Below are 14,981 nucleotides of genomic sequence, written 5' to 3' on the forward strand. Positions count from 1 at the left end.
CAGTGGTAAACTCCAGCTTTCCTCCCCATCCTCCTGAAGCTTTTCTGGATCTACTCCAGTCTTGCCTTCTTCCCATCCCATCTTAGAGGAAGTGGTGCCCTTCATGTTCAGAAAACTCAGTCTCTGGTCTAGATTTCAAACTCCCCGACTCTGGGACTTTACTGTCATTATTTTGTCTCTGTCTCATGTCATCAACCTCTCTCTTCAATGTCTGTTGAACATTCTGAATCATTCTCATTCCAAAATACCCTCCCTTAAACTCGTACCCTCGCCAGTCCTCTGTTTACCCTTCTCTATATGGCTGCATTTCTTATAGAATAGCTTCCGTCACTGTTTATATTGTATCGTTCACCTGTTCTTCAACCGGTGTTGGTACCTTTACCACCACTTCACTGAAGCCACCCTTGTTAAAATCACTAGTGACTTCATGAATGTCAAATCCAGTACTTAACTTTTTTTCTGCATTTATTATTAAGCATAAAATACTAATGTGTATTAAACATATATGTGCAGTTTAACAAGTAGCTATAAAGTGAACACCCATATCATCACTATAGTCAAGATAATGAACATATTCATCACCCCTAAGTTTCCTCCTGCCCCCTTTTAATGCTTTCTACTCACCTCTCCCCACCCACCCCATGCAGCCACTATCTGCTTTCTGTCACTACAGATTATCTTGCATTTTTAGAGTATTATATAAATAGAATCATACAATTTGTATTCTTTTTTTGTCTGGCTTCTTTTACTCAGCATAATTATTTTAAGATTTATCCATGTTGTAGCATGTATCAACAATTCATTGATTTTTATTACCAAGTAGTATTGTTCATTGTGTGGATATATCACAGTTGTTTTTTCCCTTCACCTGTTAATGGATATTTAGTTGTTTCCAGTTTTTGGCCATTACAAATAAAGGTGCTGTGAACATTCATGTACAAGGCTTTATGTGGATATATGCATTCATTTCTCTTGAGTAAATGCTGGTAAAAATATGTAGAAGCTAAATAAGGCCTGTAGTCTAATGAACAGTGTTAGTATCAGTGTTCGTTTTCTGGTTTGGATATTGTACTGTAGTTGTGTAAGATGTTACCACTAGGGGAAGCTGAGTGAAGGGTACACAGGACTTTCTGTATTATTTTTGCTACTCTTTGTGAATCTATAATTTTTTTAATAAAATATTTTTTAAGAAGTAATTTATCTTAATGTGTAAAATTGAGAAGATACGGGTAGGTAAGGAAGGAAAAACACTACCGATATTTACATCATCTAGAAATAATTATTAGTAATATTTTGATGTATTTCCTTTCAGTGTTCTTGATAGATTTTATTCTTCATTGTGGTTATTTTTACCCAATAGGATCATGTTTTGTAACCTGGATAGCAGATGCGTTTATTCTTCCTGCCTATTAATGTTATGGCATTATGAAAACAGTTTATAATTTATGTACTCATTCAAATTAAGGTGTTTGCTTCTAATTTATTTTCTTTTTTTTCTATCTCTAGTTGATGACAGTGCAATTTTGGATTGCCAGTTCAGTGAATTTTATCATACTCCTCCACCTGGTTTTGAAAAGATATTATTTGAACAGCAGATCTTCTGAATGTATTTGTTTTTGAAACTTGTATTTCTGCACTGTTAAAAGTGTTTACCATTTAATAAAGCTTTACCTGACCTACAGATGACAATATATCCTTAAAAATATGCTCGTTAATGTTATCTAAGGAACCAAAGTATACAATATACCATCCTGAAGTTGTGATTTAAAATACTTAGGTTTTGTGATAATGAAATCAGCATTTGGGGCAGTTTATTTAATTCTTATTTAAATAAATATGACTGTGGGTTTGATTAACAGTATTAAATGGAAATACGTATATAGATATTTAAAAGGGAATCTTAACATAAAATATTTGTTTTGATAGAGATACAGAGTTGGGTGGAGGTTTTTGTCATTCTGAAGTGTAGACCTCATTAACTATTTTAAGTCTGCAGTCCAATAATTTTGTGTCTCAGTGTCTTTTTTATATAGAGTATAACAAAGTGACAAGTTTATGTTATTGGCAACTTCATTTTTGGCGATTTATTTACTATAAAATGTACCACTTTTCTTAAAATTTAAATTGCTTATTTTGTTTGTATGTCATTGCTTTTGATTTTCTTTGTGAAAGGAGATAAGTGTTGTAGTAGCTGTCAGAGTATTTTGTTGAAGACCGTCATGCTGGGTTACTTCAATACCTGAGTAAGTATTGGTTGATTGGTGATGTAGCCTACACAGCAGACATTTAGAATAGTATCATGCTTTCAACTTAAGTGGAAATGAGATTATTCTTTTAAGGACTTTTATTTAAATGTGCATTTTTCTGTAAGGAATAATAAAATATTAGTAATTAAGGACTATTCAGTAGTATATTAAATACATGTTCTTCCTGTTTTGTTAATTATACAGTAATTCACTTCACCCTTGATTATTTCAGAAGTTTGGAGATAAGTGAATTCTCTCCACGACCCTGAGCCTTTGCCTAGTTTTCAGGAAGAATCCCTGACCTTTAGATAACACCCTACTAAGCTGAACAAATCACTTTCTATATCTGGTACAGTCTCCTTTCCAGATGGGCATGCAAAGGATGCATGCGTTTCACTCCTTTACCAACGTGGAGCAGTATGTTGTACTAGAAAAACAGGGCTTTAGAATTGAAGGAGATCTGAATTGTAGTTTTGCCACCTGATCCCATTATCTCTTCAGGCAAGTTCCTCAGTCTTTCTGAGCTCAGGTTCCCCATTTATAAAAGGAATAATCATACACTTGATGAGATTCTGTAACTAGTTAAATAATATTACATACGTAAAACACTTTTGTCATCGTAGGCAATTAACGAACGTAGCTTCTTTGTTTTCTCTGCTCAGTGGTTTTCATAGTGTGGCCTTCAGACCGTCAGCCTCGGCCTCACTTGAGAACTTGTTAGAAATGGACACTCAGGCCCCACCCCCGACCCACTGAATCAGAAACTGCTGGGGATAGCACCCAGGAATCTGTGTTTGAACAAGCCCTTCAGGTGATTCTGATCCATGCGAAAGATTGAGAACCACTGCTCAGGAGAGAATTCTTTGAGAATGATTGCCTACTCTAAATTTTCTAAGGATTTAAGACTTATTTTTGCCCCATAGACAAAAGAATCCTGCACAATATTTATTTATTGTTCCATTTGATAGACACAAACATGACAATGTTTTGAAAACATAGATATACCTGAGTAACATCTATTTACATAAATCCCAAATTTACCTCTGTAGATATATAGAATTGAACTAACTTTATATTGTTTATGCATTTTTACCTGACTTTCTGTCCTAGTAGTTTTAATTCATAAAGAATATGCTTATTTTGGAAAGAGAATTAATATGACTACTGTTTGCTCTCTTTATAATGTTATCTACCTCCTATTTATTTTTTTAAAAGCCAAACTTTTTTTTTAATCATCATATTCTTTTCTCAAGACTATGTTTGATACCTCTAATCATACAGAATAGGTACAATACTAAAAATGGTACATGAGTTATGTCCATGGCAACAGTTTGATGAAGTCTAGATGTGTTTTTAATTTCTAGGTATCTAATTTCTCTTAGGAAAATTACCTATAACCTCAGTCTAATCTTGAGGAAAATCATCAGACAAATTCCAGTAGGGGGGTGTCCTACAAAATACTTGAGCAGTACTCCAAACTGTCAAGGTCATCAAAAACAAGGAAAGTCAGAGATACTGTCACATCCCGGGGAGCCTAAGGGAACACAACAAGTCAATGTAATGTGCGAACCAGGAACAGAAAAAGGACATTAGGTAAAAACTAAGGAAATCTGAATAAACCATGGACTTTAGTTAATAATAATGTATCAATATGTTTATTAATTATAGCAGATGAACCATAATAATGTAAGATGTTAATAACAGGAGAAACTGGGAGAGGGGATATATAGGAACTCTGTACTATTGTCTCAATTTTTCTGTAAATCTAAACCATTCTAAAAAAATAAAGTCTATTTAAGAAACTATGTTGAGCTAGGAAAAATTTAAAAATAAAGCCTTTCTTGAAGCCAGTAGACCATTAGTATGATATATACCTATAGCCTAAGTATTCAATGATAGCTAATAAATATAGACATGGATGGGACATAAAACATTCTTGTATTTTAACACACAATTTGTTCCTGGCTGAAGAGACTGTCTACTGTCTTGATTCTGTTTATTGCAAAAATCCATTTGTTCACACTGGTGTAGTTTTTTTTTTTTTTTTTTGCGATACGCAGGCCTCTCACTGTTGTGGCCTCTCCCGTTGCGGAGCATAGGCTCCAGACGCGCAGGCTCAGCGGCCATGGCTCATGGGCCCAGCCGCTCGGCGACGTGGGATCTTCCCGGACCGGGGCACGAACCCGTGTCCCCTGCATTGGCAGGCGGACTCTCAACCACTGCACCACCAGGGAAGCCCACTGGTGTAGCTTTTTATACTCACATTGAAAATTAATCAGTGATTTATTATCCATATTATTATTTCAGTGATTTAAACATTGCAAGGGACTTGCAATGTTAGATATGTGAAACAATGAAAATCTCATAAATAATAAGTTTACATTATTAAAAACCAGAAAAAGAGAATTTGGCTTTTAACTGCTTTTGGCTCATCAGTTAAGATTATTTGAATATATTTTCAACTTAGATTACAAAGTATTATAATTTAAGAATGGTACAAAATATAATTTAAGGCTTTTAAAAATCATTAACAAAAACAGACACATGTATGACAGTGTTGCTCACATCTCTTTTTTTTACTGTATGTTTACTTTTTCTTTTTTAACCAAACAGTTGTTTTTTTTTTTTAATACTTTTTTGGTTGCACCACACGCCATGTCGGATGTTAGTTCCCCGACCAGGGATGGAACCCATGCCCCTTGCATTGGAAGCGAGGAATCTTAACCACTGGACTGCCAGGGAAGTCCCTGTATGTTTACTTCTTAATGTAAGTCTAGATATGGACCAGCAAAAGCATAGCTGGAAATGGAAGTGAAATCTTAGAGTAATCTTGATAAATTACATTAAATCAATAATTTCCTTTACATAACGTAAAAACACTAGATATTGTGAGTGGAAAATTTATAATCAAAACTGTGGAGTTTCCCTGTACATAGTACTCATAAATGGAATATAATCAACTACCACTTACATTAATTTGCATTGTTTATGCAACCTGGCAGGGAAATACTTTTGGGAGCTAACTGGACTGCACGTGAATGAGTGGAAACAATAGAATCAATTAAACTCGTGCAATAGGATATGAGACTCCCTTTCAACTTGCTCTTTTAAAAAAACTGAGACCAAATTATTGAAATAATGAGTATAAACACAACGTTAGATATAATTAGCAATATAAATGAATCACACACCACCCAAGACTTCTATAGAAATTTAAAGGAAAAATTGTCCCAGTATTGGCTGAAATGTGTAATCTGTAGTTCCGTAGGAATCATTACAATGTAGTCATTCAAAAATTGAATCACTTATGTGCTGTGTTTCATAAATACTTAAACACAATAGTCCCTGGCCTCAAGGAACTCTGTTAATGGTAATTCATTCATAAGTATGGCTCTACAATACCCAAGATATATTGATAAATGAAAAAAAAGTTGTGAAAATTTGTGTGTATAATCTGATTCATGGTCCAGTGGGTAGGACCCAGTGCTTTCACTGCCGGGGCTGGGGTTCAATCCCTGGTCCTGCAAGCATAGAACAACCGATAAAAAACAAAACCCAGAAAACTAGAGCCTTATGTATAGGAAAAATATGATGTAATATATACATCAAAAATACCATATCTTGGGAATAAGATTACAGGGATCTAGCTCTTTCATTGCAAATTTATCTGATAATTTTTTTACAATAAACCTATTTTGGGAAAAAGAATTTTAAACAAGAGGAAAGCACGTGACTCTGGAGGAAGCCCTGTACACTAGAGAATGGGGGAATTTTACATTCACACTTAGAAATCTAAAAGGCTGCAGTAGAATCACAACATGATTACTTAAGTACAGGATAAAAAGTGTTTCATGGCAATTCATCTTAAAGGATTCAGAAATTTTAGTCTATGCCATGCCTGGTACCACTACAAACTGGGTCCCCAGACCCAGGCAAGTAAGTGCTAATGAAGCCACATGTGGAGTAGACCAGTTCCAGCAGACACTGCACTTGAAATCAAGGGCAGTGATAAACCAGCAAAGGCTACCAGGCTGCTGAGAAGCTGCTTAATTAATCCATGCATGAATGAATGAATGGTCCTTGACACTGGGAATGTTGGAAGAATGTATTCAACCCACTGGGCTGTTGAAGCTGGTATGACTTGTGAAATGCTAATCATTTGAAGAAGTTGACTAGAAATAAAGCCAAAAAAAAAATCTGTAGATTCATGTGTGTGATTCTCACAAATGTATTTCAGGAAAGAGAGTCATAGATGTGTTTCAGATATCTGATGGTTCATCACTTGAAAAAAAATGGGTAGACTTATTCTCTGTTGCCCCGGAGTAAGAATTATTAGAAGGTACAGGGAAGCAGATTTTAGTTTAAGATGGAAAAGAACTTTCCTACTTAGTTCACTACTGAAATTGCTACCTTGCAAAGAAATGAACTTCTGGTCCCTGGAATTGTTTTGACAGTTGTTTTTAAAATGTAGATTTTGTTCTTATTCAGGTATGGTGAGCAGGAAGCTACTGCCGTTGAAAAAGATAGTGTTACAGTTTCCAAGAGGAGAGGGCACACCTTGCCACACAGGGACTCACAGGTAAGCATCAGGGTTGGTCAGGAGGCCGAAGGAGCAAGGGGAAGGCATGGGCGTGAGCCCTTATTGTGGTTCCATGTGCAAGGCAGGGTAAGCATACTCAGGATTGGCTAGTTTGAATAGTTTCAGCAGGCTCTGGGGTACAGGGGCTGTCCCAAGTTGTCTGGTACCTGGCTCTGGGGTGAGTAGGACAGGGAAATATTGATTGACATGGAAAGTAAGAGCCAGGTAAGGAAGGTGGGGGGCTCTGGATTGGTTGGTTTGCAAATGAAAGTCAGGCTCCTTGGGACGAGTGGTTTGCCTTCTTTAGGAATTAGCTAACCGTGGTGAAGCAGTCCCTCCTCTGACAATAAGGCCTCAGTAAAGCATTAAGAATACAGAAAATAGGGCTTCCCTAGTGGTGCAGTGGTTGAGAGTCTGCCTGCCGATGCAGGGGACACAGGTTCGTGCCCCGGTCCGGGAAGATCCCACATGCCACGGAGCGGCTAGGCCCGTGAGCCATGGCTGCTGAGCCTGCACGTCCGGAGGCTGTGCTCTGCAACGGGAGAGGCCACAGCAGTGAGAGGCCCACGTACTGCAAAAAAAAAAAAAAAAAAAAATAGAATACAGTAAATAAGAAAATATAATCAATACACAGTCTAGATGACTATCCCAGAGATCTCATAAATATGGTTCCCACTGGGTTAGAGACCAAACTAGATGTTTTCTAAAACTCAGTGATTCCGATTCATTCAGACAATTGCCGAGTCTCCAAATAAGTTAACTTGAAAACAAGGAAATAGGAGATGCAGGATCTCCAGGGATTTATACAAGGATTTGTCACATTAAAATTTGTGTTAACAATGGAACAGGATAGAAAGCCCAGAGAGGGCTTCCCTGGTGGCGCAGTGGTTAAGAATCCTCCTGCCAATGCAGCAGACACGGTTTCGAGCCCTGGTCCAGGAAGATCCCACGTGCTGTGGAGCAACTAAGCCCACGCACCACAACTACTGAACCTGCGCTCTAGGGCCCAAGAGCCACAGCTACTGAAGCCCGTGCTCCTAGAGCCCGTGCTCTGCAGCAAGAGAAGCCACTGCAATGAGAAGCCCGCGCACCACAATGAAGAGTAGCCCCTGCTTGCCACAACTAGAGAAAGCCCGCGCAGCAACAAAAACCCAACGTAGCCAAAAATAAAATAAATTTTTTTAAAAAAAAAAGAAAGCCCAGAGATAAACCCACTCACATATGGTCACCTTATCTTTGATGGAGGCAAGAGTATACGATGGAGAAAAGACAGCCTCTTCAATAAGTGGTGCTGGGAAAACTGGACAGCTACATGTAAGAGAATGAAATTAGAACACTCCCTAACACCATACCCATAAATAAACTTAAAATGGATTAAAGACCTAAATGTAAGGCCAGACACTATAAAACTCTTAGAGGAAAACATAGGAAGAACAGTCTATGACATAAATCACAGCAAGATCTTTTTTGATCCACCTCCTGGAGAAATGGAAATAAAAACAAAAATAAACAAATGAGACCTAATGAAACTTAAAGGCTTTTGCACAGCAAAGGAAACCATAAGATGAAAAGACAACCCTCAGAATGGGAGAAAATATTTGCAAACGAAGCAACTGACAAAGGATTAATCTCCAAAATGTACAAGCAGCTCATGCAGCTCAGTATCAAAAAAACAGCCCAATCCAAAAATGGGCAGAAGACCTAAATAGACATTTCTCCAAAGAAGATATACAGACTGCCAACAAACACATGAAAGGATGCTCAACATCACTAATCATTAGAGAAATGCAAATCAAAACTACAATGAGGTATCACCTCACACCAGTCAGAATGGCCATCATCAACAAATCTAAAAACAATAAATGCTGGAGGGGGTGTGGAGAAAAGGGAACCCTCTTGCACTGTTGGTGGGAATGTAAATTGATACAGCCACTATGGAGAACAGTATGGAGCGTCCTTAAAAAACTACAAATAGAACTATCATATGACCCAGCAATCCCACTACTGGGCATGTTCCCTGAGAAAACCATAATTCAAAAAGAGTCAAGTACCACAGTGTTCATTGCAGCATTATTTACAATAGCCAGGACATGGAAGCAACCTAGGTGTCCATCGACAGATGAACGGATAAAGAAAATGTGGCACATATATACAATGGAATATTACCCAGCCATAAAAAGAAATTGAGTTATTTGTAGTGAGGTGGATGGACCTAGAGTCTGTCATACAGAGTGAAGTAACTCAGAAAGAGAAAAACAAATACCATATGCTAACACATATATATGGAATCTAAGAAAAAGAAAAAAAAAGGTCATGAAGAACCTAAGGGCAAGTAGGGAATAAAGACACAGACCTACTAGAGAATGGACTTGAGGATATGGGGAGGGGGAAGGGTAAGCTGTGACAAAGTGAGAGAGTGGCATGGACACATATACACTACCAAACGTAAAATAGATAGCTAGTGGGAAGCAGCTGCCTAGCACAGGGAGATCAGCTCGGTGCTTTGTGACCACCTAGAGGGGTGGGATAGGGAGGGTGGGAGGGAGATTCAAGAGGGAAGAGATATGGGGATATATGTATACATACAGCTGATTCACTTTGTTATACAGCAGAAACTAATACAACATTGTAAAGCAACTCTACTCCAATAAAGATGTTAAAAAAATAAAAAAGTACAGCAAAGAACCAAGGAAAAATAAATAAAGTAAAATATAAAATGATATATTGCAAAAAAATTTTTTGTGTTAATTCTGAAAAGGGGAGATGATACTATAGTTTATTGAGGAATGTAGTGCTAGTTCAACACGGTAAATAAGAGGTTTCACACAGTTTTGTGAGTAGACAGAAGTGACTTACCAGTGATGAACAAGAAACTGTGAGATTGTATATTTGGGGATAAATTGTATGATGGTCTCCTAGGTCTTATTTAAGGTCACACAGAGATCTCTGAAGTGCCAGTCCAGTGTGTGGTCACAATCAAAAGCATATGTAAAATGCTATTATCAGAAAGGGTTTTGAAAATTAAGCAGAGACTCTTATCAACCATGATAAGAAACAAGACACAAAACTTGTCCTTCCTGACCTATGTTTGGTTCACTTATTGCGTTTCTGGTGAAAAGGTGAGTTGAAGAAGCTCAAGGAAGAAGAGCACGAGTGACCCAGAGAAGGCACACGAGACACAACAGCCTTTCGGTCTGGAAGTCAAGGCTGAGGAGGAACGTTACCCCAATCTATAAAATCGTGGTGAGTGTGGATGGGTGCGGTGAACTTGGACTTGCTGTCAGATTCCAAAACACTAAAAATTAAGGCAGCAACCCTTGAAACTTAAGGAAAAGAATATTTAGAGGCAAAAAGCTCCATATTATCTTCATGCTGTGTAAGAAACAGGATTGCGAGGTGGTATAGGGAGATGTTTTGAAACTGAATTGTTAAACGAGAAGGCATGTTGGAGACCATTTGTCCAAATCCTCACTCCCCCCATGGGGAAAGCGGCCCAAGAGAGGTTAGGTGTCTTTGGCAAGGTGATACAGTAAAATCCAGGTAATTGAATATTCATTAAATAAATATAAGCACTTACTCCTTCAGGCACTGTATAAAGTTCATTCTACACTGCCATGTGATTAGACAAATCCGTTAACAATTTCTAAAACAAAGGTTTCTAAATGGTTTTTGATAGAAGCTAGGAATTTAGGAGTATATCTGCTTTAACGCTGAGAACATGAAAGATAGTTTAGCAGTCCTACAAAACACATACTAATACAACTGTCCAAGACTGAACAAAGGCCGGGGTAGATCATTAGAGAGATTCACATTTGATTACCCTTATTCAGTGGCTGGTTCTTATAAAGGTGCCAAAAATGATGAAATAAATACCTGCCTTTCGGGATTATCTGTGTGACAGCTCTCCATTAGCATAAATAAACAGCAGTTAATGATTCACTGACTGTCATTCCTGGGTCATGTGCAGACATGGAGGTGTGGCCTCAAAGACAATGAGAAAACATGTTTTTTGGCCTTATGTTACATTGTTGTAATTAGATTGGACTATGTACACTGAGGCTTAGAAATTTACAATACTTTAAAGAAGGGGCTTCCCTGGTGGTCCAGTGATTAGGACTCCATGCTTCCACTGCAGGGGGCGAGGGTTCGATCCCTGGTTGGGGAAACAGGACCCCGTGTGCTGTGTGCGGTTAATTAAAAAAAAAAAAAAAACTAATGAATTTTACTACAACGTGTCTTCTGTTGGCATTCCTGAATTTTTTCCTGGACCTTGTTCCTCCCATTAAACTCATTTTTAGAAAAGGCTCAGTATTTGCTGGACTTTACAGATTCAGACTTTATGAAGATTCAACCAATGAAGCCCATCTTTTTAAAACAATATTTGGGGAATTCCTTGGTGGTCCAGTGGTTAGAATCCGGTGCTTTCACTGCCGGGGCCCGGATTCAATCCCTGGTCGCGGAATGAAGATCCCGCAAGCAGCGTGACGTGGCCAAAAAAAAAAAAAATTTTTTTTGAAGGATACTTTAAAGCAAATACAATAATAGAAGTTAAATTACAGGGAAAATGTTTAAACTCATCACAAGAACAATGTTCCCACATTTTAGAAGCATACATATATCTTCCTGTAAGCAATTGTCACACTAGTTATAAAACAGTTCCTGCCTATTTGTTAAGGATTTTGGGAAATAAGATTGGCATACTTACTGGCATAACTTATATATTATCCATAACTCTTCTCAGAAATGGTGGTAGAACCCAAATAAGCTCTTGAAATCTCAACATGATACAGTAAATTTTCTTTTTGATTCTTTTGGGAAGACTGAACTTATTCATTCAACAAATATTTTTCAGCATCTACTATGTGCCAAGCACAAGGCTGGGCTAGATGGAAAGATGAGTAAGGCAGTCTTCACCTTGAAGGAAGCACATGACCATGCTTATGGCTCCATAACATGTATGTTCCACCAGCAGGAACAGAAGGAAATTGACATAGACTTGTTTTTTCTAGCATTACAGTGAAAATATGTCACGGTAACAAGTAGACTAGAATCATTCTGTATTTCAGTCAGATGCTCAGTTGGTGGGGTTTCTACTTGAATAACCCAAGCCTTCATTCCCAAAAGAACCCAGTAGTCAATTATCTTGTTTTTCTGTTTGTTTCTATGGTTTCCATTAACCCTTAACATTGGTCATGGAAATCCTAAAGACACCCCAGAAAATCCCCCGTGTTCCAGATGTAGTCCTCCTTGTCCCCATTGTGTAGCAGCAACTCACTTTCCCTTCGGTAATTAAGGTCAATCACTTTAGTCATTAGAGTAACACTTTTTCTGCCTGTTGGTTCAATGGCATGAGGAGCCCAAAATGGCCAGGTGGAAGCCTCACCATCCAATCTAATAGAACCACTGTTATTTCCACTGGTGGAAAGATTTTCTCTTTGGGGACGAAGACCTCCCAGCCAGCAGAGCTCTCATCAGGATGACAAGTGAAAATTACATGTGAGTGAGTTATTGGGTATAACAGTAAGAAGAGCCACTCCTACTCTCACCCCTTGATTCTGGACCGTGTGTTCCGGTTATGTTCTGGAGACAGCAGGGTTCTTCCCCAAGGGGCACCTGCCTCCTCTTTAATCAAGGAGCTTTGGGTCTGTGAATTGACTTACATTTGGAAACTGGATAAGATGCCCTGACTGTCCACGGTGGTGACTCAAGTCAGGTGTTTGGCTACCAGACCTGAAGTTTTCCCCTCTCATATAGATCAAGCAATACTCTAATAGACTGTCTACCTATTTTATTCCTAGGAATAGCATGATAAATTAACCACCATCAAAGATCTCTGCAGGCCAAGGCATTCTGATTACCCCTCACAGTAGATGCATCCAATTTGTCTTTGGTGATTAAGTGCTGCCACTACCTCTGCCACTCTGAGATCCATTATCCCCATTAGAATTGGAAAGACCGTATCAGTGGTAGTACCTTTTACCTGTCTTACCAAGGAAAGCAACTACAGAGCTCTCCTTTGAGAGAGCTTGCAGGGGCTCCACTCATGAAAGGAATTCTCAATGCTTTAGTGAAGGAGATGTGCTCTGGGCCTTGTCATGGAGCATAGCTTGGGGGTCAGGAATGAACAATGATGTGATGAGAACAGTAAAGAAATATTTTTTACCATCTTCTGGGCTCTGTTCACAATTGAATAATTTTTTCCTAATAATACGGGCTTTTTAGATTTTGCAGATCTTTTAGAGCATGGCAGAAGATTACAGAAAGATATTAGGGTATTTCTTGAATCAAAGCCTCAGGAGGGCCAGAAACCAGGAAAGTTTCTGGATTCCTGAGCTGCATTCATGTGTGTCTCTTCTTTTTAAAATTTTGCCATCATTATGACAAAATTCCCATCCTCAGTCTTGGATCTCTTCATTCACATTCTAGAAAAAGAAGCTGAGAGAATTCCCTGGCGGTCCACTGGTTGGGACTCTGCGCTTCCACTGCAGGGGGCACGGGTTCGCTCCCTGGTGGGGGAACGAGGATCCCACAAGCTGCATGGCACAGCCAAAAAAAAAAGTTAAAAAAGAAGCTGATTTCTCTTTCTCCTATTTTATCAATTTTCCTGGAGCCTCTACTGACCAAAGCCAAATTCAGTTTCAGATTCAAAGGCATGCTTTTAACTGGCCAGTTAGCAAGTATCTTAAAGAGCAAATACCTTTCACATCAGTTTCCACAAATGCATCCAACATCACGCTTTAAACTGGGAACAGTGCTTGGGGAATTACACAGTGGTATGTATAAACCTGAACAGGCTATACTCACAAGGAAAAATATGTGATTTATCTAACCATAGTAAATACTTCAGAGTTTAGATTTCAGAGTAGGAATGTCTCATGTAAACAGTAGCAGTGACTTTCCCTATAGCAAAATTTCTAAGCATGAGAATACATCACATTTTTGTAAAGAACATTTGCTCAGTAATATCTTTGCCCTTTTATTTATAGGGTAGAAGAGGGAAGAAATTTGAAAAACATACTTATACTACCTTCTCTTTTCTCATATCCTTTTCCTTACCATAAAATAAAATTACCGTGCACTGAATTTCAAGACCAATGCCATATCACTAAAGCTGTCAAGGTTTTGCAAATTTACACCATGACAATTCAGTGCTCCTTGACTGGCAGACTTCTCTCTGGGTGTGGGTATCCCTGAAGCCTCCCAGATTCCTGTGTCATACTGCTTCTGAACCACACAGTAGCCAGGCCTTTAAAGGAGAAACGTAAAACTCATACAGTCAGATGAAACAGATTTGTGCTCTCTTAACTCTGTCTTCACTTTTGCCTACAGAATGTAGGGTTCTTGAGGTGCCTGACATATATTGTTTTTAAACCAGCTCCATCATTTCAAAAGCAAATGGTAGGAATATTTGCTGAGAAGAACATACCTGAAACATTACATTCTGATCCATGGGCAGTGAAGATTCCATTTTCCTGTTCTTTTCCACCTGGGTTTTTGTTCTTATCCCTGCTGTACCCTCTGATTAATACTCATTAGGTTGTGGTTTCGTGGTTTTTGGCTGCCACTTCCTGCCAAAGCTGCTTGGTATCTCTATATATCTAAGAGGGTCCCATCAACTTATGCCCTTCCTTTTTTCCTTTTCTCATCTACTATGTTGATTGCACTTGAACTCAATGAACTTTCAGTCCCTGGATTCCTTTATTTTAATCAATGGAGCTTTCTAACTTAATTGGCACACTAAGCAAGCCAGACTTGCAAGCCAGACCTGCATGTTTGATTAACCATACTGCTAGTTGTCGTTAGCCTGGAAAAAGTGTTCCAACTTCCAGACCTTTGGGAAAATCAAAGTGAGTTAGAAGGACCAGTTTGTAGAAACATGAACCAATCTGGACAAGCCCAACTATCTTGGGAAGTAGATAGCCTCAGGTATACAGTTATGGATTAGGATTAATCATAATCCTATTTATGACATACTTTCCTCAATGGTCCTTAGGTGGCCTCTTCCAGTAGATATGATTATATTGGTATAGATATAAATATAGTTGTAAATATAGATAAGCACCCATGAACTCACCATCTAAAGCAAAAATTAAGACCTTGACAAATTATGTCATTTAGAACAACAGAAATTTATCCTTTTCTAGTTCTGGATGGTA

The 14,981-nt window shown here is 38.3% G+C and overlaps 1 protein-coding gene across 5 annotated transcripts in view; it reads left to right on the top strand.

Moving 5' to 3' along the window:
- The window catches only part of SPRYD7 (SPRY domain containing 7), a 68,963-nt gene that overhangs the window by 14,203 nt on the left and 39,779 nt on the right, over positions 1-14,981 (top strand). For 2 of the 5 annotated variants that reach the window (XR_009536740.1, XR_009536743.1), the window contains 2 exons: positions 1,507-2,243; positions 3,629-4,051. Coding sequence is in view for 1 of the 5 variants with exons in the window: in XM_060129067.1 (XP_059985050.1) it covers positions 1,507-1,604 (98 nt within the window). In the remaining 4 variants the exon portion in view is untranslated. Of the gene's footprint in view, positions 1-1,506; positions 4,052-6,734; positions 6,826-9,944; positions 10,069-14,981 lie in introns of those variants that run through there. The other 3 variants (XR_009536741.1, XR_009536742.1, XM_060129067.1) reach the window with 3 other exon arrangements.

The sequence above is a fragment of the Lagenorhynchus albirostris genome, chromosome 18 (genome assembly GCF_949774975.1).
Source record: "Lagenorhynchus albirostris chromosome 18, mLagAlb1.1, whole genome shotgun sequence".
Taxonomy (NCBI): domain Eukaryota; kingdom Metazoa; phylum Chordata; class Mammalia; order Artiodactyla; family Delphinidae; genus Lagenorhynchus; species Lagenorhynchus albirostris.